The sequence below is a fragment of the Candoia aspera genome, chromosome 11 (genome assembly GCF_035149785.1).
Source record: "Candoia aspera isolate rCanAsp1 chromosome 11, rCanAsp1.hap2, whole genome shotgun sequence".
In the NCBI taxonomy this organism is placed as follows: Eukaryota; Metazoa; Chordata; class Lepidosauria; order Squamata; family Boidae; genus Candoia; species Candoia aspera.
This window is the reverse complement of record NC_086163.1, coordinates 17,676,203-17,702,625: the sequence shown is the minus strand read 5'-3', so window position 1 is coordinate 17,702,625 and position 26,423 is coordinate 17,676,203. Positions and strand designations below refer to the sequence as shown.

The 26,423-nt window shown below is 40.2% G+C and overlaps 1 protein-coding gene across 1 annotated transcript in view; it reads left to right on the top strand.

Annotated features, from left to right (window-relative positions):
- The first annotated feature begins 5,545 nt into the window (after window positions 1–5,545).
- LOC134504090 (ATP-binding cassette sub-family C member 12-like) overlaps window positions 5,546–26,423 on the top strand; it is a 48,258-nt gene continuing 27,380 nt past the window's right edge. The window contains exons 1-12 of the mRNA XM_063313107.1: window positions 5,546–5,709; window positions 7,337–7,492; window positions 10,075–10,222; window positions 11,243–11,476; window positions 13,027–13,200; window positions 13,658–13,805; window positions 13,996–14,144; window positions 14,996–15,103; window positions 17,076–17,330; window positions 17,490–17,561; window positions 18,394–18,518; window positions 23,227–23,299. Of these exons, the coding sequence (XP_063169177.1) occupies window positions 5,546–5,709; window positions 7,337–7,492; window positions 10,075–10,222; window positions 11,243–11,476; window positions 13,027–13,200; window positions 13,658–13,805; window positions 13,996–14,144; window positions 14,996–15,103; window positions 17,076–17,330; window positions 17,490–17,561; window positions 18,394–18,518; window positions 23,227–23,299 (1,806 nt within the window). The remainder of the gene's footprint in view (window positions 5,710–7,336; window positions 7,493–10,074; window positions 10,223–11,242; window positions 11,477–13,026; window positions 13,201–13,657; window positions 13,806–13,995; window positions 14,145–14,995; window positions 15,104–17,075; window positions 17,331–17,489; window positions 17,562–18,393; window positions 18,519–23,226; window positions 23,300–26,423) is intronic.

Below are 26,423 nucleotides of genomic sequence, written 5' to 3'. Positions count from 1 at the left end.
AGCCAGCATCCACCCATCATAAACTTGCCAAGGCTGAAAAACACTGCTCTAATTAGTTTATTCGGCGTTGGTCCCTTCAGGATCCACTCTAGATCCCACAGGAAGGTGCTCTATGGAAAGCGGGAGACACCTGTTTCAAGTGGTAGATCTTGAATGCCATTAGGGCTAGTAGAAGGAGAGATGAGACAGATCCCTCTTCTTTGGCTTCATTAAGCATGTCTGCTGCCTAATGAAATGAATAGGGGTTGTGCCTAGATGAACTTTGCATTGTTCTTATGTCTGGAAGGATTGCATAGGAAAACTTATCAGTGGCTTGTTCACTACAGAATATAATTGCTAACTAACCAGGGAAAACAAATTATTTGGCCTGATCTTCTGTCTTTAAGGTAGTAACTTCATCTGAAAAAAAAATAACATGGATGATCTGATAAAGGTAATTTTTTATACCTTCCAGTCAAGTGACTGCTAAATGCAGAGTAGCAAGGAACAACAACCCTGTATGAAGTTTGAACTTCCAAATTACAGAAGAAAATAAACACAACTATTGTTCTTACGGAACAAATTATTTTACTTTCCACTTGGAAACAATTCTATATGCTGCTAAACAACTCCAGGCTCCCTCCTCTTGCTATTATTAGTTAGATCCACAAGATGTCAGGGCATCACACATTATTTAATTTCCTGAGTTGTAATACATGGGATGTTTAAGAAAGGCTATCTGCACATGGCTCAAGGGCTACCAGTCCCATGACTTACTCATTTAAATAAATATTTTAAATATTTTATGGAGACCCACTAAAAACTTGAGTTCCATTTATTTCATTATGCATATGTTAAGACTCCATCCAGTGTTTCAGAAAATAAAAGATATTTTTGTATATATTTATTGATAAGTACAACAACCAGAAGATATAATAAAGTACAACCAAAAATATAGCAGTGCTAGTAAAATCAGAAAAAAGATATATAGGATGATGAATAAGTGAGTAACATTTGTAGAAACTAAAAGTATATCCATAAAATGTTAATATAAAACTAGCTCAAAAAAGTAAAGATATTAAATCATACAGACACATACATGTTTAAAATAAACAGTGCACCAGTACTTCTAAATCATATGGAGTGCTTAGTAGAGTTAAAAAGTGGAGTACAAAGGCTTCCAAAGGCCTCAAATTAGTGATTGTGACATGGAAACCCTATTGTTTTTGCATTGGATGCCCCTGATGGAGTATAGATCATTTAAGAAAATAATAATAATGAATTTTCTAGGCATCTCACTGTGCAAGGCTTTGGCCCAAAGCCATTCAGTGAGTGACACCTCCCTTGCTCCCTAAATTCATTGGCATTTTGTACTTCTAGTACAAACTCTGTTTACAGTTAAATCCATTAATTAAAGAAACAACTGGTAGCTTATATAAAAATGAAGTCCTAGGATCAAGTTGTTTTCATTATTTTAATGGAAGGCAGTAACTAATTACTTAAAGATAGTAGCTTTATGTAATTTTATCACCAGCCTAATCACTTACTAGTTTCATATATTGTGCTAAGCTAGGGTTTGTCTAACCATGGTTTATTGCATAAACCACAATGAGCAGGGTTCATAAGACTCCATCAGCCATGTTTTATAGATCGTGGTGGGTTTGCACAACATGCTAAGCCAAAATGGATCAATCCACACTGTGGTTTAATTATGTGAAGCCAACTTTAGAAATGTGCTTGGAGTGAAGCAATGTGCTCTACGCACACAACATTTCTAAAACACTGGGTTTTAGACTGGTCAGCTATGATGGCCATTCCTTCCCAATCATCAGGGCCCTTCCTAAAGGCCATGGGCTGGAAATTTTGGCAATCCCAATGCACCTGGAATGCCCCAGATTGAAGAAGGCTGAAGAGGGACTTCAAGCAGCTGAAGATTCTGTGGTCTTTTATTTTATGAGCCAAACTCTAGATTTCTCTTAAATGACCTTGAAATAATTGACCGCTACAGCATTACTGGTTCCACCCTCACCTACATGCAACTCTCAAAAGCGCTTTGGTATCCAGGAAATTCCAGTTCCACAACTATGTTTCCCAAGGGAACCTCTTCCATTTACTGTTACCAAAAGTAGTCTTTGGTTCTGACTCTGCAAAACGTGAGGTCATTAATTACAAAGTTTCCCATTATAATTGATAGAACGAGGTCATTAAAAAAAAGGCAGCAAAAATAGAGCAGTTAACTTTCTCATTGATAATTTGATCTGAAATACGTTGGTCAACCATGAAGGTTGAGTGCTGTGATGAACTGCCATTCTGTATAGAGCTTACAGCTTACTCAACTGAGGCCATACAAAATGTTTGTACGGTAATGCAGTAGTTCGACAATGAAACCAGTTCCTTAGGGGCATGATGGGTACCCTTTCAAAGATGTGTTCAAACTTGTCAGCCCCACTAGGGCCTAGTCTGGTCGATGAGACCAGACCAGGAAATCAACTCCACAGTAAGGCTATATCTACTTTTATTGAGATTGGCTGTAATAACAGAATCTTGCCAGTCTGATTGTGCTGCAACTCCTCCTCCTCCTCCTTCAGTGAATTAGAGAGATGTCTGTCTGAGCCACTTCTGAATGTTATCTGGCCATTCTGGACTTAAAAATTGCTTCAGTGCCTTTTACCTAGGCAACAGACACTGCATGTCTCCATCAAGGTCATCTTCCTTACTTTCTACAAGTATGTGTATTTGTCCCATTTTTAGCTCTGGTTAGCAGGTTTTGTGGCAGCGGAATCTTACATCAAAATGTCACACACTGCTCACATTCAAAATCCTGGCTGTTCCCATGTTCTTATTCATTTCCCTATCCATCCCTCTAACAGCCAGCATACTGTATCGGTTAAAAATGGGCAGTTTTCCCTCTTCCCAAAGCTGTTTTACATTTTCTGCAAAAGTTAGGGACCCCTTGAGCCAGTAAATATTATCCTTGGGTTAGGGGTGTGAGTCATGTAATTTTGGCTATAGAAGGCAACAATTTCACCATAGCATCTAGAATACCCTCTAGAGTTGCACTGCATCCATTCATGGCAGTGAGGGTTACACAACAGATGTTCACAACAGATCAGCAATTGCAGTTCCCACTGTTCACAGACTGGAGTGTAAGTTAGACTCCTTGGTAATTAGAAAAAGTATATAGTCAAAAGTTAAATGGCCAATTTCATGAGCAGATCTGCACATAATATTGTAATTCTCAATGGACCATACATAACTCAAGCATCCTGAAGCTGCTTCCTTCTCCTTCTACCTCTTCTTTATTATTTGTCTTCAAGATACTTTGCAGTGTCACATCTGTGCACAGAACAGAAGTGGAGGAAACCATACTTTGCTTCCTTGACATGAACACTTGCTGTAATTCTTTCTGCATATGGAAGAAGCGGGACTGAGTCCATCTGCTGGGAGACTCATGGGCTTCCTTGTGCAGTCGGTTGGCCCCTGTGAGAACAGACTACGGGGCTACAGTAGATGGACCAGGGGCCCGATCCCGCAGGACACTGCTTATGCTCCTAATGAATTAATCATGATGTCAGCTCCATTAGGCAGACCAGGCCAGGAAATCAACTCCAGAGGATGGCTAAAGCTACTTTGATTGAGATTGGCTGAAATAACAGAATCTTGCCAGTCTTATTGTGCTGTATCTCCTCCATCTTCTTATAGTTCAGTGAATTAGGAAGGCATCTGCCCGAGCCACTTCTGAATGTGTATCTTGTTCTGGACTTTAAAAAATATATATTTCAGGCCTTTTGCCTAGGCAACAGATCCTGCATATCTCTGTCAAGACCATCTTCTTTATTCTCTACCTTTACCGATACCTGGGAAGTAACAGCTGGTTGCTGAAAGAGCAAGCTATGTGCCATGTGGTTAGCCTTGCATCTCTTAAGTAATGCCAGATACATCCATCACAAGCTGATGAGTCTCAAGGTTCTATTAAGAAATGAAACAGATCTCATAAGCCTGAATTCTTCCCATCTTTCTTATAAGCTGCTCACTGGTCAGAACCTTTAGAAAGTTCAACAGAAGTCAGGAGGGAGAGCAGGAAGTGTTCCAGAATGTTCTCTATGAGTCTGGAGTGACAGTTGAGTCAGACAGTTGCAGAGAGACAGAAGCTGCACCAGTTTGGAAGATCAGACAAAAAACTTCCTTCCAGGTAGAAGTGAACCGAAGGAGTAGCAATGTGAAGGGATAGGGGGACATTATATATTTAGTCTGTCAGTAATCTCCTGTGAGAGCAATGGCTCATAGAGAAAAGAGTTAAGCAGTGCAGCCATTGTATAGAAGAGCAAAACCAGGCTTATCAAGAGGAGGAATGAAGTTCTCAGATTTGTAATGTTAACTCACGGGTTTTGGAGCATTTGCATATCTTTCTGCTAGACCTTTCTCCTGCTGGCCTATTGATTACAGTAAGTGGCCACACAAGGCTACTGACTGATTTTCTTTGATCTCAGAGTTCAGCTTGTGGAGGGGAACTCATTTTAGAAGAAGGAAGATTTGCAAAAGACAATGTACTGATGTGAGATAAGGGTTCATTACCTGTAACATGTATGTTAAACCTGCCCTCGACATCTATATGCTCTCCCTTCCATTTCACATTCCTTTCATCTCTGCAAATTGGGCAGGGTAGCAAACAGTTCAGTTGAAAATCCATTCTTACACAACATTAGCTCCAGCTTTGAGGGCCTTCACCAGCCCTCAGTGCTTATCGCTATTTTCCATTTCCTCCTCTCTTCCTTTTGGAACAATAGTGGGGCCAGACCATGTCCAGAAGACCAGGTACCATCATTTACCTCCGGAAAATGGCTAGATCTCCCCCAGAATGAGTGGATCAGTGTGACCCAGAAACAAAAGACATAATAAGTTTTACACACCCCAACCATAAGCATATCCTCCTTCATCAAATGGAATGAGAATTGGTAGGAAAAAATGCAGGTTATTTTGTCGGACACTAGGTATGCATGCAAAACATGAGTTAATGCCTGAAGAAAGCCCCATCAAACTCTATTGGTGAAAGAATCAACACAAACTGAGGCATAGTTGTGATGTTTCTTCTCCTTACCTCAAAACCTAGTGCATTTTCATCTAAGCTGTTCTTTAGAAGAGGAACATATGCAGAGTTGGGGAAGGTAAGAGATGACTAAGGAAGACAAGAAGGCCATACAGAATAAGAGGATAGGCTTGTTTGGGCTTTCCTTAAGCTATGAATTCCTGCATGCCTAGTTGCTATGTTCTTGAGAAGAAGAGGATGGTTGCCAAACAGAGTCAATCAACTATGCCCTATTGATAGGTGTTTGGGATCCTTCTTAACCTGCTGAAAAATTGACGACTCTTAATGCCTCCAGAATTAGAATGGCTTTGCAAAAATGGTCTATGCAAGCGTATCAGCCTTTATCATTGACTGCCAGAGATTTCTGTTAGTCTTCTGACTCCAAAACTTCCAGCTTTTAATTTTTTTTTACAAAAAGGAAAATGAAAAGAAATGGTCGTTTGAATTAACCACCTTCTCTGTTTACCATCAAAGAGAAACATGGCTGAGGACGGCAAGCTGTGGTACCTTCAGACCAACAGGATAATGATGGAACATTATCTGCCTCCTGATCTCAACCAAAGGAGTGAAAGAAGTGAAAAGACCTTCCACCAGAAATATTTACCAAGCTTAAGAACCATGATTCCCATCCGCTTAAGAGCAAGGCAAGTTGCTTGTTCTCATACTAGAATACAGCATTGAATAAGATGTCTGTGATGGGCACCACAACTCCTGAATGAGTCAATCATATCATTTATGACCATCAGAGGCCTGGTTTTAGTTATCCTGACTGAGATGTAGTGGATGGGTAGAGTACTTAAATTAGCCTCATAAATTGACAGACAATGCTTTAAAAATATCACAGGTGGTCAGCTTGCAGACAAGTTCTGGACTTATTTGCATTGTCCCTTGACCTAATTTCCAAAGGTCTCTACATGTTTCAAATTTAGATTTGTAAGAAGGGCAATCTATCTCTTCCTTGGGAACCTACAAGGCAGAAGGAAGAGAAGACAGAAAGAAAGAAGGTATCAAAGATAGAGAGGGAGGTCTTCCTCACTTTCAGTCCCTACCTTCTGTTTGCATCATCTCCACTCATCACAGGCATGAGGTCTTCAACAGATTTCCCTTAACAGTAAGAAGGTTGCTCACCCTAATCTAAACCTTTGACATGCAGGATTTTTCTGGCTGCTGGCCACACCTAAATTCTGAGTGTTGCACTAGGAGGATGCATTCTAAAAAGTAGGCGTATGGATAGCATTCCCCTTTGTTGTCATTAAAGATTACAATTTCCTGGTAAACTGATAAGCTTTTGGTGCCTCCTCAAAGTTTTGGGGGGAAGCAGGCTAACGCATTGGTCTGGGATCTTGGGTTGTACCACCCTGTGAAAGAATGTACAGCTGGTCTTGGGATGGGGATAGCATGGCCAAACCATTAAGGAGGAGACTTTCAAAAAATAATTCAGTCCTGGGAAAGAAGAAAGCATGAGAGAGAAACTCAAAATAGCCCCACTTTGATTTTGCTTGGTATGACATGGGGCAGAGAGAAAACGATAGACTTTCAAGATTTTGTTAGCCTTCAAGATAGACAAGGTCAAAAAGCAGACATGGCCAGGATTTCAGGAATGATTTTCATTGTTGTAGGAGAGAATAACAGAATCTGATCCATTTGTATCAAACAAAATCCAAGTGGGGTTATCTTGACTTTCTTTCTCATGCTTTCCTCTTTCTTGGGACTAAGTAATCTTTTTAGAATATTCTCCCTTGTTTACTCATTCCTTCCCCATTCCCAAGGCCAGTTTTACATTCCTTCACACACATACAGCCCGATTTACATTTATCATGGAAACTGAATGATTGGCAAACACAGGAGAACTGAGAAAGAAAGGCTAGTGAGATTAAAAACGTATCTTTGCCTAGTGTTGAAAAGACAACCAAGTAGGCTGACTTATTTGAGACAGCTATTCAGTATCTAATGCACTGTTTCTCAACCTTGGCAACTTTAAGATGTCTGGACTTCAACTCCCAGACTTCCCCAATTGGGAGTTGAAGTCCAGACATCTTAAAGTTGCCAAGGTTGAGAAACACTGATCTAGTGAAAAGATTGGAGAGCTCTTGCTAAAAGGCTGTGGTTGCCTGGGATAAGTAAAAGTTCTTGCTGATAAACAACTGCCAATCAAAGAGATGATTAAGAGGACTGGATGGGCAACAGTTCAATGTAGAAGGCAGTTTTTGATTCCTGTAATATCTTCCCCCTCCCCCAATTGTTTATTCCCTCTTTCTCTCCTACTTGCAGGTCTTCAGAGAATCCAGTGGACAATGCTGGACTTTTCTCATTTGCAACATATTCTTGGTTTTCCTACATAATGCTCCAGGGATACAGGGGCAATGTCAGTGTGGCTACCTTGCCTCCTCTCTCTTACCATGATAGTGCTGAGCCAAATGCCAAAAGGTACAGCTGTTATGACACAACTATTATTTTAAAATCTCTCTCTACCCACCCCAATCTCTCTGCAAGAACCAACATGGAAACAAGAAGGTTGCACTCATTTGCATTCACTGGACCTTGAGGATAACAAATCTAATAGGCAGTTGTTTGTAAGAAAATAATAGGGTTTGTGGCATCCTGCTGTTCCATTCCTGAAAGGAGAAGGAGAGCAGGGCGCTAGGCCAAGCGTAGCACTGTAATTTCTACATAATTTGGGCTGCACATGAAACGCTATCATCCTGATTTAAGTCTTCTTCACAGAAATTCTTTGGGGAAGGTGTGCATTAACAGGATTGATAGCAGCACCTGGTGCTCCTGGGCTTGTCAGCATCCCAACAATGCTAATATTCCCTGATGACAAACTTGGTTTGAAAATGGTAGAGAGATTGGTTTGCATTTAAATGTTGAACTTTTGGAACAATACGCCCAGGTGAAGCTTCATTCTCCTTCAACATCTCCATCACCAAATCTGATGATACAATATGCCAGTTTTTTTTTAAAAAAAGTGAACAATATGCATTTGATGGAGAAAAGGGCACCGAAATGGGTATAATACTGAAAATAATGTGCAAATAGATCATATTAGGGAGCTGCTTCCTAAAATATACAGGTATGCAAATTCTGCAACTTAGGACATATTGGCAGAAAAATACACAAGCATTTAATTTTATTTATTTATTTATTTATTTATTTGATTTCTATAGCTGCCCGTCTCAGCAAGTGACTCTGGGCAGCTTACAACAATAAAACAATAAAACAGTTAAAACAATTACAATTTAAAAAAATTAAAATACAAAATAAATACAAGATAAATATACATGGCTGCCAAGTAAGCAATGTATGGATGATAATACAGCCAAGAGGAGGGACCATCCACACACTCGAGGCCCCAGGCACAAAGCCAGGTCTTCGCGGCCTTATGAAAGGCCAACAGGGACATCCTAATTTCTGGAGGCAGGATGTTCTAGAGGCAGGTGCTACGGAATAGAAGGCACGCCTTCTAGTTCCCACCAACCAACACTCCCTGGCTGATGGGACCTGCAGCATACCCCTTAGGTAAGCTGGTCCCAAGCCATGAAGGGTTTTAAAGGTGACAACCAGCTCCTTGAATTGCACCCGGAAGCACACCGGCAACCAATGCAGCTCATGTAGCAGTGGTGTTACATGTGTCAAGTATCCAACATCATTTACTACCTGCGCAGCTGCATTCTGCACCAGTTGAAGCTTCTGAATGCTCTTCAAGGGCAGTCCCATGTAGAGTGCATTATGGTAGTCCAGACGGGAGGTTACGAGGGTATGATGGAATTTTCCTGCTACTGTTATAAAATCTTATATTTATGCAAAAAACAACCTGCCCTGATCACCCTGTGATTAGATACTGCTGCACACTTTGCATGGGGCTACCCTTGAAAGCTATTTGGAAGTGGCATTTGACACAAAGTTGGCAGTTGGGCAACTACTAACAGGGAGAGGTCGGTTTAAAACATCACACCAGCACTTTAATCACTGTATTGCTGCTGATAGATTTCCAGGTGCAGTTCAAGTTGCTGGTTTTAACCTATAATGCCCTATATGATGGCGTATGTGTACTTACAGGTGAATCTCCCTTGTCCTGATCCAACCAATTCTATGTCCTCTTTTTGTGAGGGGCTGCTGAGAGTCCACACTCCTCAGGATGGGGCATTGTGGGCAATTACAATTCAGTAAATAAGCTCAGATACCAAGGAGGGCCGTTAGCACTTCTCAGCAGCTACTGCCCACTGATAGAAGATGAACACCAACAGACCCCATTCTGCCTGGAGGTCCAGAAACTTGGAATCAACCCTGTGCATTTGTGTCAGCCCTTTGAGATAGACCAGATGAGGAAACCAACATTATGAATGCTAATACTACATTTATTAAAAGGTTACAGTTACAGAATCTTGCACATCTGAATAAGCCTCCCACCTCCTTCCCTTTATGTTCAAGACAACTAGGGAGGGTCAAGCCTCAGATGCTTTCTCAAATTACATTTCTTCCTGGGACTCAAATTTCTCTTGCCTGACCATTACCTTGGTTGCAACTCTTCCTCCTGTTCCTCAAGGTTATTTTCACTGCCTATTACAATTTGTCACCTTTGCTCAGGGAAAGCAGAGAACATAGGGTTAGCATTTTCAGGAATTAATGTAAGGCAGTCACTTTAAGCAGAAGATTCTCTGGGAAAAGGTGGGGGATATGCAATTCCTGTCCCTATGAAAATTCTTGCTCATGAAAATTCTTGGTGTTACTTGAAGCTCCAAGTAACACCAAGGATGGGAAGGAGATTCACTACAAAGTGCAAGACCAGTGAAGCAACAATAGGGTAAGGTAACTTTCAGAAAAGGCATTGGCAAAGTCTTAATTCACATTTATCCAACTCTAGACTGAATGTCTGCTTAAAGCAAGATACCCCATTCCATCTCCTCAATTTCCTATCCTATGTAATAATTAATTGACAACTGCAAGTTTCCTTTAACAAGCATGCACATGGAAGAAATACATAATGTGAATTGTTTGCTTTTTTACAGATTTCGACTGCTCTGGGAAGCTGAGGTTGCCAAAGCTGGACCTGAGAAAGCTTCTTTAGGGAAAGTGTTCTTTAAATTTCAAAAGACAAGAATTTTGGTCGACGTAATAGCTAATATCTTTTATGTCATTTTCGCTGCTTTAGGGCCAGTGAGTAACCTGGAACTATATTTTGAGAGCTGAGCACAAATAACCTTTCAAAACACTTTGGATAGAGAATTTGATTGGGTGATTTCTCAAAATTTCTCCAGGGGAAGGAGAACATTTCCAACCATTGCTCAAGGCAGAACCTGTGATGAAACCACCCCCACTGAAAAGGCTTCACGGGAGTAGTTTCTGACATCTTTCTTTGGGATTGAAAGAAAATGTGGGAGGCCAGAGAGTCTGTAGACCTAACTTCCTGATTGCTCTGTCACTAAGAGCAGAGAGAGAGAGAGACAAAAACTCAGTCCACTTTCAAGACATTCGTTGCAATTGCCATCTGCTTTGAAAGAAATTTCAAAAGCAAATTCTCTTTCATCAGATTGAATAAAAATCCATAGACAAACTGCCAGAGAACTCTGCCTACTGCTATTGCATTTATAAACAAATTTAAAACGTGAGATCTTATTTCAGTGGAGAAACATTCATACTACATGCAAAAGATCCCAGTTTCATTCTTGGCATGAACTTGGATGTGAAACTTTTCTTAGGCTAAGAATTGCATTGACCTTGGCATCATCATCCCAAAGTAATGAGTGATCTAGAACAACAACTGGAGCTTGTTTCATAACAGAATACTGTTTCGATGTTGGTAACGATGATGCCAGTACTGGTGACATGAATATTGCTAAAACATGTCTTCTCCAAATACTTTGATGTGTAGAAAAACACTCAAAAGGGATCAAAAACTGAAGTTGGAGAATTTATGTTGTCAATAATACTAGACTAGATGATCCAATAGTCTGAAGATTATTTTGGACTGGTAGAGTGGTTTTTACACCTCTACTGCCTGGGAAACCTGTCAATTTTTCACATTTGGTCAGATTTAGAGGAAATCACACAGATAAGGGGGAAAAATAAATCAGGCTGTATTGAATAATATTGACTGCTTCAAAAATATATCAACTTAACAATACACTTTTTCCTTCCCCCAAATAATTTAGACTTTGGGTTTTTTGTTTTTGGCAGACAGCGATCATTCATCACATTCTCCTGTACAGTGGAAGTGACTCAAGAGACTTGATTAATGGAATTGGCCTCTGCATAGCCCTTTTTTTCACTGAATTTTCAAAAGTTGTGTTCTGGTCATTGACATGGGCTGTCAACTACCGCACTGCTATCAGGGTAAAAGTTGCAGTAACAACTGTTGCTTTTGAGAACCTGCTGGCCTTTAAGTCTTTGAAACAGACATCTTTGGGTGAAGTAAGTCTTCAGGATCATATCCTCATCTGATTTTCCTAGAAATATTTAAATTGCAAAATGTCTTCAGTGATTTTTTTTCCAAAAGGGATATTGTGAACTTATGATTAATGGGTATAGTCATCAATGGCTGCTAATCATGATGCAGTATGGTATCTCTAGAATCTGACATAAGAAATAAAGTTGCAAGAAGGCAGTGCAATAGCCTTCATGTTCTCCTTCAGAACTTTTGAAGAGTCACCTTCTTGGCCATTATGCAGAACTAAAAAATGATGGACTAGAACTTCGTTCGGATCCTCCAGGACTCTTGTGTTCTCATGATATCTCCATTCTGACATTAAGCTGTTTTGGAGCACTTCTCTGAGTAGCCATATATATGTGTGAATACTGCAAACTCACAAACAGGGACAACTATAAGGATTCCCATCTGATTGACCAACTCAGCAGGTTATAGAAAAGGTACTGATCAGATGGAAAGACCCATTCAGTTGCCCCTATTAGATTTAGCACCCACACACAAAGTTACATGGACTATTAGCATTTTGCAGTTTGCAAGTGATTTGTGAGTATAAGGAAGATGAGCTTGATGCAAATATTGCAAGAACCATTACCTAGGCAAAAGGGGCCAAAGCATTTTTTAAGTCTAGAAAAATGAGGTAACATTCAGAAGTGGCTGACGCAGATGTCTCACTAATTCACTAAAGTATAAGAAGGAGGAGAAGATACAGCACAATCAGACTTGCAAGATTTTGTTGTTGTAACCAATCTCAGTAAGAGTACTTTAAGCCATCCTTTGGAGTTCATTTCCTGGTCTGGTCCACCTAGTGGGGCTGACAGCAAATAAAGCCTGACTCCAAGTCATGAAAACCAGCAGAAATAAATGAGTGATCTGTACTTCACGTAGTCTAGGCTATATTACTTACTGATTTATGTATTTATTTAGGGTATTTTTGCCATCCCATGATTCAAGCATTAAAAAAAAACCCAAGAATGCCAAAAATAAAATGTGAAATTGTGGTATTTTTGTTTGCTTGTTTGTTTGAACCAACAACATCTCGGGCCAAACTGAAGCATGCATGGCAAGTCTCTTTTTCAACTTAGGAGACCAGTTTTGACCCCAGTCAGTGGATGAGGGTGAAATATAAAACCTGCAACTGTTTATTACTTGGGCTTTCATGTCTTCTTTGATGTGTTAACAATATCTGTAAACCCATGGTCACCTCATTTTTGTAAATAGAGCAAACCAAATCCAGGTTACCAACTGAACTATTCCCATTGAAATCAATACAGAGTTAAGTCATTAATGACATGTTTCATTGATTTTAGTGGGACCAAAGCCCAATAATCTGGAGACACTCCAGTAGTTATAGCTTTAACTATCATTCTCATTATTCAAGGGATGATCAATGCAGATCTTCATCTGTTGTCTTTAGGGTTGGCATCCTAGAGATATGAATCAGCCATCTGATCCTGACATTAAACATTGATTGACAATGATTTGGAAAGCTTTCAATGTAAGATCACGTCTAACCAGTTTCTTCATTGTTTTTCAGATGATTAATTTCTTTGCCAATGATGGTTATCGAATGTTTGAAGCTGCCTTGTTCGGCCCAATGCCCATGACTACACCTCTGTTGATTGTTGTTTGCACCATTTCTTCTTGCACCCTCCTTGGTCCCACAGCACTCATCGGAATATTCATTTATATTTTATTCATACCCTTACAGGTAAAATGTTATCTTTATACTTATACCAGACGATGTATCTTACTGTCTCCGTTATTAAAATAAGGGATACCTCCCCCCCTCCCTTTTAAGAAAGTTAGTTAGTGGCAACCTGGATGTGCAACTAAATGTGAAAAGTGGGGAGTATAGAGGATATTCTAATCTGTTCCTATTGCATCTTGGTTTTAATGCTTTTCTTTCTTTTCATAGATCTCATTGCAGGTTCCTTCCTACTGGGATTTTTCTAAATCTCTTGTACCTCTTCAAAATGTGTTGATACCTCCCTCCTCCTATATGTGATCAATGCTGTTGTGGATATTTAAGCAGTAACACTCACAGCCTGAATTTGAACAACAGAGGGGATAGCTATGATTATGAAGACTGTTTCTTAGACATGGGTTTAGCATTTAGCCCTGTATGATGTCTGTGCTGATTATGACATTTTGCCCATTCCCTACAGATGCTCATGGCCAAATTAACTTCTTTTTTTCGAAGAATGGCTATTTTGATGACCGACAAACGCGTGAGAGTAATGAATGAGATTTTGACGTGCATTAAGTTGATCAAAATGTATGCCTGGGAAAAATCTTTTGCAGAAGTTATCACAGGTACCTGGAGGAGACTTTCATATTTCAGTGGAATGCTTTAACTAGATCATTCTCTACCTAATCTATGATTCACCTTTAATTGAAGATGCCAGGGTATAATTTGCAAAATTATACACCATTGTCTAGAAAGATGTATGATTTATCACTTTGCTCTACATCATAATAGGATGATGTTTTTTACCCTTTGCAGGCATCAGGAAAGCAGAAAGAAAAATACTGGAAAAAGCAGGATTTGTCCAAAGCGTGAATGCTGCTCTTACACCAGTTGTTTCCACTCTGGCAACAGTTATACTATTTTCCCTCCATACCCTGTTAAAGCATGAACTAACAGCTGCTTCTGTAAGATGATATTTCTATTTCTTAGTTGCCCCATTGTCTTTACAATAGTCATAAATCTCTAACCAAGATGATGCCAAAATGACAGAATCAACATCAGCATGCAAGCTCCACCTTTTGTTGCTTGTATTGCAATATGGCATGCAAGTATGTAAGTGGCCTATGCTCTTTAAAACATTTCATGCTACTGTCCAGCTTCCAGCAGCAATAGACACAATGGCTGCAGCAGCTTCTTTTCTTCTCCAGACTTTTGATCCACTCACCTGTGGTGGTGACCTGAACTCTAGGTGCGCCTGGCAGCAGTTAGAAATGCAGGATGGATCAAAGGACTCAGAAAGAAGCCGAGATCTAGCGGTGACTGCATTTTCACCAGAGAAATATCATGGTCAAGGTCCACATGTAATCTGGGAGTATGAACATACTGTAATGGTATGTGGGAATGACCTCGGGAGACAGAAGGCTATTCCTAAAGCTCTGAGCAGAATCTTCTGCCTCTCTTAGGAAGAGTGTAGGAGAACCTGCTTGCAGTTTTAGGAATGGCCTGTCTCCCAAGGTCATTCCCACATACCATTGCACCTACAGACAAGTGGTCTGTAAAAGAGACCATGTCCCAGTTGTTTTTGCAAATTCCAGATGACTTCTGAGACTACTTTAAGACTGAATAGCTGGCAATATGGAGAGTTGTTGTCCAACACACTTAGCAGCATCATGTTGGGATGGTCTTTTACACCAAATTGGTAAATAGAAACCTGGGGGTTGGAAGTTAGAAACTCTTGAAAGACATGCCTCACCTGCATGTACCCCTCCCTCCCCCATTTGATACTAAGAATCCTTTAAGTCCTTCTCTTTTACAGGCCTTCAGTGTGATTTCAATATTTAATATAATGAGGTTTTCAATTGCCATTTTGCCATTTTCGGTGAAATCAGCTGCAGAAGCCAGTGTCTCCTTAAAAAGACTGAAGGTAGAAATTAGTGTTTTGGGGGGGGAAAAACCATTGCAGATATTTTGGGATTGTTAAGCAAGTGCATAAAAAAGAATATCCTCTGTTAGGTACAATACTGTACAACTCTTTTTTTGTTGTTTATTCGTTCAGTCACTTCTGACTCTTTGTGACTTCATGGACCAGACCATGCCAGAACTTCCTGTCGGTCATCAACATGCCCAGCTCCCCCAGGGACGAGTCTGTCACCTCTAGAATATCATCCATCCATCTTGCCCTTGGTCGGCCCCTCTGCCTTTTGCCTTCCACTTTCCCTAGCATCAGCATCTTCTCCAGGGTGTCCTGTCTTCTCATTATGTGGTCAAAGTATTTCATTTTTGCCTTTAATACCATTCCCTCAAGTGAGCAGTCTGGCTTTATTTCCTGGAGGATGGACTGGTTTGATCTTCTTGCAGTCCAAGGCACTCTCAGGATTCTCCTCCAACACCACAGTTCCAAAGCATCTATCTTCCTTCTCTCAGCCTTCTTTATGGTCCAGCTCTCGCAGCCATATGTTACTACTGGGAGTACCATTGCTTTAACTATGCGGACCTTTCTCTAGATTCCTATATTATGTTATGTTTGTTTTACTGTCAATGTCCCCTAATTTATTATTGTAAAATTATTATTATTATTATTATTATTATTATTATTATTATTATTATTATTTTGTGCCTTCAAGTCAGTGTTGACTTCGAGTGACTGCCTGGACTAGTCCCTGTGTTTTCTTGGCAAGATTTCAGAAGTGGTTTGCCATTGCCTCTTTCCTAGGGCTGAGAAAGAGTGACTGGCCCAAGGTCACCCAGTTGGCTTTGTGCCTAAGGCAGGACTAGAACTCACGGTCTCCCAGTTTCTAGCCTGGTGCCTTAACCATTACACCAAACTGGCTCTCTGTATTATTATAATATCAATCACATTTTGATATTTGCCTTTGCAGCAACAGGAAATGGCTCAGAAGCTGTTTTCTCTTAACTCTGCAATAAAATTCATTTTCCAATATCTATTTTAACCATGGTTATTTCTAAATGCACATGAGTGATTTCTGAGTAGTCACTCACACACAAGATAACCAGTATGTATGTATGTACACACTGATTCAGATGCACACACAGCCACTGTACATTGATATATCAAAATATATTAAGTAACTTATATATAAAAAGAAATAAAACAAATTTGAACATAAACTCACAGTATCACTGCCTAAGAAGAATCCTTCAAGATCAGACCAAAGACTCTGTAGTTCAATGTTCTGTGGCTATAGAATGAAGACCCAGCTACTGCATTCTTTTCTCAGAAGAATTCCTTGGTCATCTTTCAGCCTTAGACTTCCAAGACAATTTACTGTGGCTGCTGCACAGCCCTACAGTCTTATGAAAATAGGAACCTGATTAATTCTGTCTGAGTGTAAAGAGCCATGGAGATGCCTTGAAGGGAAGATTCAGAAGCTGTTCCTGAAACAATAAGGCCAGAAGCATTCCGTAAGCCCTGGGAAAGGAGAAAGTATTAGGAAGAGGCTCAAGGTGGCTCTTCCCTGATTCAGTGGGGTATAAGAGGTAGGGAAAGTAAAGCACAAGTAGACTTGCAAGATTCTGTTGCTATAGCCTATCTCAGTAAAGTATTGTTCTAGTCATCCTGTGGAGTCAGTTTCCTGATCTGGTCTACTTCATAGGAATGACATCAATCTTGCAAGTCCGATTGTGCTTTTCCTGCTTCTCCCCTTGTTTCTGTAATGGCTTCTGGTTATGCCCTTCAAGAAATCTTCACAGCTTTCTATGAAGAGAGACAATTTCTTCATGCTTCTCTCCAGCAATCTCCAGACTGGTTCTCCTGAGTAGTGATACCTGGAACTGAATCCAGGATCTTCTGTATGTACAGTTAAGACTGTTCTGCTGGGCCTATCACATCCTCATAGCATTGGGCCTCATCTTAGATCCTGCTTTTTCTCTTGTAGAAAATTCTCACTGCGAAAATTCCTCCTGCATATGTGACGACCCTGAAGGGCTCCAAAAATGCTGTGGTGCTGGAAGACGCCACATTGTCTTGGGAATGTGCTTCTGGTGATCACCACACCAAAAGTAGCAAGGAAACTCTTCTGAATGGGAAAAGTGTCTGCAAATACCCACCAAGTCACTCTCAGATACCAACTCTTGGGAACGATAACTACCATAGCTTTCTCCTGCAGAATATAAGTTTTATAGTAGAGAAAGTAAGTTTATGGGAAGAATAATATTTAAACCAAAGTCAACCTGGTGATAACTCATATTAAGATTTAAGATTTGCTCTGGGTTTAAATAGCTAGCACACTGGTGGGAAAGATCCCTTACTGCCATGTATAAATTATATTCAAAATAGATTTCCTTCCTAGGGCAAGGTTTTGGGGATTTGTGGAAACATTGGAAGTGGAAAGAGCTCGATCATTACAGCAATATTAGGACAGGTACATACGTGTTTACACTTTTCTCAGCTCAGTTCTAATGTAATGTTTTACAATACGTTACAACAACGTGGTTTTTTCTCCTACCTATGTCTATGCTGATCAAGTCCAAACTTCGACATCCTGTGGTTGCCAAAGTCAGGCCTATGCTGCATGAACCATACACCATTCTGCTAATATGTTGACCCTCTCAGCTCATATGGTTACTGCATACCAACAGTATCTTTGTTTGCAGGAGTTTTACTATTTGTTTAAATGGAGGAAGCAGATTTCAATACATGCATTTGCTCTCCAAATCTGTATGTAAATTGCCTTTAGATGCATTAGAATGTCTAGGACAGAGCCTTGGAACTTTTGGAAGAACGGCTAATCCCATGGATAGCGAATTTTCAGTTTGCATATAAATGTAAGAGGCCCTGATCAGACAGTGTTGACAAAGATGAGGTTCCTTAAGCTTCCTTGAGAAGATGTAGGAAAGCTTGTAGAATTAAATGTTTATTTAAATATGAATTGTGGGAGGAACTGGATTCATCTGCACTGAACAGACTAAGTCAAGGTGCTAAAAATAAAATAAGAGCAAAGGAAATAATCACTCCCACGAGGTTACCTAGTGCCCAGAGGCTGGAGTTGATGTCTCGTTCGGTTCTGATGGGAGGGCTGGTCTTGGTATGTACGGGTTTCCCTTTCCTTCCCTAACTTTCCATCATTTTCAAGTTCTCCATCAGAAGCAAAATAGGTATCTAATAATTGTGATTTACTATACATAGATTAACAGATAACAGGGAAACCTAGTGAAGCAGATTTGATGTCTAACCATTTCTTCTGCTCGCTTCAGATGTATCTGTACCATGGGACAGTCGCTGTGGATGGCACTTTGGCATATGTGTCACAGCAAGCATGGATATTTCATGGAAGTGTCAGGGAAAATATACTGTTTGGAGAAGACTACGATGAACAAAGGTAAGTATAAAAATAATAAAAGAGATTAAGATTAGAGGACTGCTGGGAGCGTGTTCTGTCTTTCAAAACTATTACCTTCCCTTTGCTATCCTTGGTTCTGTTTTTAAAAAAGGAATTCAGTCTTTAATCCTTTTATTTTTAGACATATATGGGAAAGGGTAAGAATTCTACTCAATTACATGCTAGGATTTACAGTTAAATAACTGCTATCATACTTATTTATGGAAACACCTACTTATTTCTCTTAGCATATTTATAAGAAATGCCCTGGGGACAGAAAATGAAAATAACAAATTGAAATACTCAGAACTGTAAATCAAATAAAAAACACATTAAGCCAAAGCTTAACTGTGCAGTTTGAGATGAAAAGGTGGCATAAAATGTCAGCTGCTTTAAAGTTCTCAGATTCTGACCCTGCAGGAGAAGTTTCGGAGGCAAGGTGTCACGAACAAAAGACTATGCCTGTAGCCCTCCTACCTGAGTGGGTGATGGTGGGAACTGAAGTGAGGCTTCAGAAGTTGTCCTGAATGTTTGAAGAAGTTCATTTGAGGACAGATGCAATTTACACCAGGCCTTCTCTATTTATATTCTGGTTCTTCCAAAAGCCTATAGCAAAGCAACGTTGTGTCTAGAAGGTCCTAGTTCAGTTCCTAGCATCTCCTGGTGGGGATGGAAGAATCCAGGCCTGAAAATCGGAGAGCCACTGTGAATCAGCACAGATGGCACTGGGTGATCTGATCTGACTGGAAACCTTCCAAACTGCTGCTGTACAGTAGCTTCATAGAAGCAACGTAGGGGCAGTCCCAATTTAGATTGCGTGAGGTGCCTGGACTCTAAAAAGAATGTGTCTGGCCAGGTTGAGGGAAAATGAAGAATGAATGTGTATGAATAAATTAAATAAAAATTTCCAGCCACTGGCCTGGAAGAAATGTGTTGGTTGCGGTAAGAAATAGGTCAAAGAAGAACACCATTCTTTTCCTTTATAATTTATTCAGTACTTAGTTGAAAGAATCTTGGGAGGGAGGAAATTTGCCTGGAGAACGCATTTCTGATGCTTTTTAATGGCGGCCTTCTTAAGTGGGTGTTTTTTTTATCTCTGGAGAGTCAGCCTACAGTTCTTCTATCCCAGTTATTGCTTTATTTCAGATTCCAACAGCTGAGGCACATGTATGAAGCCCTGGTTTGTTAAACAGGAAGCTGTCTTACAGTGGATCGCTTCATGGGTTTGTTTAGTGGATCTGCAACCCCTTCATTTCCAAATAGCCATTGGCAAATATTGGGAATTATAGCCCAGTGTAATAGACTGGGGAAGATGGATATTGCCCAACTTTGTCAATAGTTACTGGCAAATGGCAGCTTCTATCCATTTTCCTAGACCGAAAGAGCTATAAAAGTCCTTCTGTTCAGAAGAAGGCCTTTCTAGAACAAATACAACATTCCTGGTGTTGAAGTGTTTCTCATCTCTAATTTCCTAGGCTAGCTTTTCTTGAGTGACTCAGCTGCTGATTCACTTCTGTTGCCTATAGCTCCTCCATGGCAGACCTTACATCAAGAGAAAACAGTTGCAGGGTCTTCATTCTGCGATCTCTCAGAATTATGACTTTTTCAAGTCTAAGGCTGATCTTAGCCTTTGAGTAGCATGTCAGAGGCTGCACTCCCAGAAAAAGGTGGTGCCAAGACAAAAGAATGTAAATGGATTTAATTGAAATGTAATTGAAATCTTAGTAAGATCGAGCTAATTAAATACATTTAATCTAAATACTCCTCGTATATTTAATGCTGTTTTAGAATGTGTCAAATAAAAAATTACGATCTGTTTGGCCACTTTAGAAGGTCTCTGGGGGCTTCACCCAAGGATTCTGAAGGCCACAGGTAGCGCAAGGGCCTCGGTTGCACAACTTGTATTAGAATAATCAAAATGTAGGAAATGCCTTAGCTTCTCATTTTCAGTAGACTTTATGTATTCCCCAGCAAGTCCTTTGTTTTAATGAAACCACAGGAGCTGTTCTTTCTTATTAGTTTACTGAATATTATACCGCACCAGTGTACTCAGCTGTGAGAGTAAATGGTTGCTAAATATCACTTCTGTCATTTCCTCAAGTTATATTGGAGTGGATCGTACCAAAAGAAAGAAAGAAAGCAAGCAAGAAAGAAAAGCAATTTTTCCATTCCAGCTGAGCAGGAACAAACAAATAAGCAAACAAATTTCCCAGGAGCGCGATTTACCACTTCTTCAAAATGGCTCCAGGGAATATTGCTAGCATGTCATGAGCCATTGGCTGCTGTGGGGAGGCATTAAGCTTTGTTGAAATGATATGAAATGGAAAAGGAACCTTCAATCCAAATATTACATAAAATGTCTAAGGCCAAAATAATTGATAAGGCCCAGTTATTTGGATTCGTTCTCTGTTTGACTCATTTCCATCTCAGCTGGTTATTGGAAGAGCTCTACAAGTTTAAAAAGTAGTGCCTGAGTTAACTTCCCTCCCCAACTTATTTCTAATTCTTTACGTTCTTAAGCTTATAGTTAATTTTTCTTTTATTTGAAGACAAAGGTAAACTCACCAGGTAGCTTTTCAAAATTATCATTTTGAAGATCTCTGATATCCTCTAAATAGGTAGTTTAGTTAAATAGGTAATTTCCGAAAGTGATTAGAAAGTGAAGTTAACAAACTCGGTGTCCCTTAAAAGGCTCCACTGTGGTTGAGAGCGTGATCATTCCCTTCATCTCCTTGGCGTTCCAACCTGCAGGGAACCACTGTCCTGTGGTTCCCTTGTGAGGAGCAGCCATCTGGAGCACAAATGGGCAATCTCCCATCCTCTCCTTATCTGGAGAGGTTCTGTGGAACTGGTCTACTCCCCAGTCCTCTGGCACATTTGCAGATGTCTTAGCTCACCATTCTTCACCTGGAAGCCCAGCTGCTCAAATGATGCAATTTCACATGTCCATTTAAAGTACATTGATGGACCAGGAGGATTCTAAGGCTGCTGTGCTTTGTTGGCAGAGTGCTAGAAAGCATTTGGCCCAGGAGAGATCAGAAAAGTCACACACCAGGCATTTCTATAAAAATAATTTTATTTACAGAAAACAAACATATTTAAAGACTGTTTGCTGAGAGGAGAGATTTCTCTCAGCTGCATATTCTCTGCAAGCCTACACAGAAGGGAAACTGAAACTAAAACAAGTTCAGGCAAGTTCCTCCCTTAGGCAATGCAACCATTAACACATGAAAAAGGGACAATTAAATTCAACCTCTTCACCCGGCCATAATGATTAGTTACCATAGTAACCTTAATCTGTAGTAGAAAACATATTAACATGCTTTGCTTTAAAAGCAGACTGTGCAAAGTCCAAATCTCTTGTGGAGTGAGTCTGCAGTGCACAGTCAGTTCATTCACTGTGTTTTCAGAGTGTTGATGGACCTGGACTGAGAACTTCTAGGAATGGAATATCAAGCAGTAGCAGCTCCAAGGAGAACTGGATTTGCTCCTTCATTCTTCCTAAGTGGAGTCTCATGCCAGAGGTCCCACATTCAGTCCATTGGGAAGCACTGTCACTGTACATTTCTGAGGAATACCATGGATTTATTAAAAGAGCAGAATAGACCTAAGAATAGAGCCTCGCATGGCACAGAGTGGCAGGCGGCAGTATTGCAACCGAAAACTCTCCCCACGACCCGAGTTCGATCCCAGCAGAGGCTGGATTCTCAGGTAGCCGGCTCAGGTCGACTCAGCCTTCCATCCTCCCGAGCTCAGTAAAATGAGTACCAGCTTGCTGGGGAAGGTGATGACTGGGGAAGGCAATGGCAAACCATCCCGCTATAGTCTGCCAAGAAAATGTCACAAAAGTGGCATCCCCCCAAAGGGTCAGACATGACTCGGTGCTTGCACAGGGGACCTTTCACAGACCTAAGAAGCATTTCTAACTCAGTCATCACAATCATGGAATAAACCAACAGATGTATAAAATATTTCTAGATATTTAAGATTGCCAAATGCATCCCTCGGAGGGTGCAAAAAAATGTCAGAGTAATTTGTTTCTTCAGTTTAGCTGTGGGATTTCTAGTCCTGATTTGGAAACTGAGTGGTTGATCTCTGGGTTGGCATCTCTTGTTCTGTCCATGGTGCTGATCACCCTTACTTCAGGTTGCATCCAGAGGCATGCATATCATCTTGAGGTCTGTTTTGACTCTGAAACATCTCAACTCAGCCTTATGGGAAATGTTCCAATGTTGAAACGGACCCTTTTGATTGTGAAACATTGATCAGAAGGCTTGTTCCAAGGTTGGAATAAGTTGTCTTTGGTCTGAACATTACAACTTTGAGATTTTTGCAAAGCTATAGTGGCATCAGCTATCATCATTACCTCCTGTCAACATCATATGCCTGACTTTGTGATAGAGGAAGACACAGCACTGGTGTTTTTCAGGAAACCTTCCCATGGTTGCTAACTTGTTTGAACACAATAACTTAGGTTTTTGTAATGGCAGATCCAATGAAGTCTGAAACCCTAAGGTAAATGATAAGTTTTCTATTTGATTTTAAGTGTAGCTCATGATAAAGCAAAGACTGGAGAGCCGGCAATACTAGACATTCAAGGAATCTTCTCCAATAACAATCACAGTAATTATATAGGGCTCATTTATAGAAGCAAAAAAAAATTGCTGAGAATCTTTGCTTGGAGTTCAGTTCAGTTTTAATATTTCAGGTACAATCATACCATCAAAGTTTGCAGTCTCAAGTCAGATATGGAATGTTTATCATATGGAGATATGACTGAAGTAAGTATAATTTAGGATTATTTAATTTAAGGCTGCTAAATTAAGCTGCCAACTTCCTGTGGTTTACTTAGTGTATTTATATTTCATCTGAGAACTCAGGGGAACATTTGTGGAGATCTTTCATATACACAACAACCTTGTGAGGTACATTGGATGGAGAGAGAATGACTGATCCCAAATTACACATAGAGTTCTTTGATCAATTGGTTAACTCCAACTACAATATTACATTTGCTCTTACTTCACAGGAAAATACATCAGTGGGGCTGAAGCCAATAGGCCAAACCAGCCTTGGACATCCTTCCTAGCATGAAGGCTACAAAACCTGAACCATAATGTTAATTCATGTTAAGCATCTTTTGATGTTACATCAGACTTGTGAAATAGTGATACAAATGGGTTTTCTATACTTTGCAAGGAAGATTTCAGGGTGCTGTGATTCTGATTTCAGGGCTGCTACAGATTTAGACTGAGTTTTTAGAACATGCTAAGCTATCCTTTGGTTAGCCATGGCTTATTGAATAAACCGCAATGTGTTGTGCACAATATACTAAGCCATAAAGCACACTAATACACCACTGGCTTCAAATAACACAATAGGCTAAGTTAAAATGGGATTGGATCCAACTTGTGGCAACTTATTTACTATGGGCCAAGATGTTAGACCAATCATGCTAATTTAGTTTCGATGTGTTGCATAAATCCAGCATTTGCCTTAATGTGTCAAGCCTGAACTAGGCCACAGTGCATTTTTATCACTAAAGGATTAATGGATCTGAAGGGGAAAAAACCTTGCTTTAAATATTCCTATTTTATTATCTGAGTTATCTGCTGTATTTTCCTGGGAATGGCTGGAACATGAGCAAGTATGAGCTCTAGGGGAAAAAAAATCTGTTATAACAGGATCTGGCAGTTTGTCCCTCCAAGCTATCTTGTCAGCTTACATTTTCATTCTAGGCACTCCAGCTTGCAACATGATCTAGCTTGGGACTCATCGTTGCAAAGTACTTTTGCCCTGGCTACCTGGCTCAACATCTGTGGATGTTGTGAAAATGGCACTAGTTGCTTCACTGGAATTCATATATCTGCAGATGATTTCAGAGTTTCTGACATGCTGATAGATCCCCAGGAGAAAAATTTGAACCAATCTTTTAGGAAGGAGCTTGGGCCAGAAAGTAAGTTTGGCAAGTTTGAGGAGCAGACCAGGTGCTGGGATCAGTAACTAAGAAAAGATGAAATGATCATTGGTCAGGAAAATCTCATAATTTGTCAGCCCTTTGAGGTCAACCAAGTCAGGAAACAGACACCACCAGGACTGCTGTAAACTACTGTTGCAGGGTAAAATAGCAGAACTTGAAAGCCTGACTGATATTCTCTCTCCCATCGTATACCAAAGTGAATCATGGAGGGGCAGTCTTGAGTTTCTTTCTCACTCTCTCCTCTCTTCCAAGGCTAAGATGGTGTTCACCAAAGGGCTGTGGAGGACCTTCTTCAAGGCCATCTCCATACTCCTCTCTGTAATTCAAGCAGGAGACAGCCACAACTCACACTCCTCCCTTTGGTGGAAGCAATAGGAAGGATGGGTAGAATTAGCCATAAGTGTGAAGATACTTCCCTAAGCAGCTGCTACCTGAAGTTTGGTGGTTGGTCAAACTGGCAAGCTTCCATAGAAAGAATCCTCTTGAATCAGAACAAAGAGATTTTAAGGTGGCATTCTAGTTTCCCAATGGCCAGCCAGATGGCTTCGCAAAGCAAAAAGCCATGCACAAGGGCACTAGAACTTTCCTTGTTCATCTTCTCCAACAACTACTGCCAAGGACTAATTACCTCTGATATTGGCAGTAATATATAGCATCATGATTAGTAAGCCTCCCTAACTTGATCCTCCTTGGGTTTATTCCATCTGCTTTTAATTCCCATTTGAGCAAGAACCTGCTCTCCTGAGCCATTCTAAAAACAATGGCTGACAGGGGACCTTGGAAGTGCTGACCAGTTATGTTCTATTGGATGATGCAAAGGGTTACACCTTTCTTCCATGTAACAGAAGCCTACTGATCAGGGCAAATCTTAATTGAACATCCAACTGAGATCACATCCTTGAAGTCAACAGGCTCTCTTAGATAGGCTGAAGACATTATTGGTGTAATGTAATAGTCATGTTGGCCCAGGGACTTTATTTGTTAACATTCACTGAGATCCTTGAATATTTGTACACACAGACACAAAAACAAATAGCATGGAGCGTTGTTGATTGCCTATGTTGCCTGATTAATATGTGGCTATTTTATGATACTGTTATCACAGGTTTGTGAAAACTGGCCTTTTGTTGGCAAAAACATTCCCCCAAATGTTGCTTTCCAATGTGGAGGTATGACATTTCCCAGAATTCCACTGCCCCAGTGCAGCTGTATGGTGCCAGTTTGGGGAAGGCTGATGTAATGCTTACAAATAAACACTTTCTTCCAGGGTACCCGTGAGGGGAGGTCTAAAAAGTCAGGATGTCAGCCATGACTGTGTGATTGAAGCCCTATCATCAACACGGCAGTCATAGTATGTGATAGATCACACTGTTGTGGATGTCAGCTTGTCTTTTTTAATCCCCCCGCTCCACACACATGGACGCACCTGTTCTCTTCATAATTTATTATCAGTATTGGGGCCTAACATTCTTCTTTTTGCATTCTGAGATTTCTGTTTCCTTCTGCTGAATAGTTGGCCAAACTATTTTTTTCAGAAAATTAGGCTGAATCTACAGTTCCTTGGGATGAAGACTGTAGCAGTTATATCTGCTCTAACTAAAAAGGACATTATGGTCTATGGGATAAAGAATCAGTAATATGAACGTTTTTCATAAATGCAGGAAAATCTTATGATCCAACAATGGAATGCAATACAATTGTTACATTCCAATAAGGATATAAAGCTTTTATTAAATGGGAAGCTGTTACATTTGGGTTTATATATAACATGTACAGGTAGTCCTCACTTAACAACCACAACCACAATAGGGACCAGAAATTGATTGTTAGGTGGTGTGATCATTAAGTTAGTCTCCACATGACCAGACCCAATTTTACAACTATTTTTATGGGAGTCATTAAGCAAATCCAGCTTCTCCAATGGA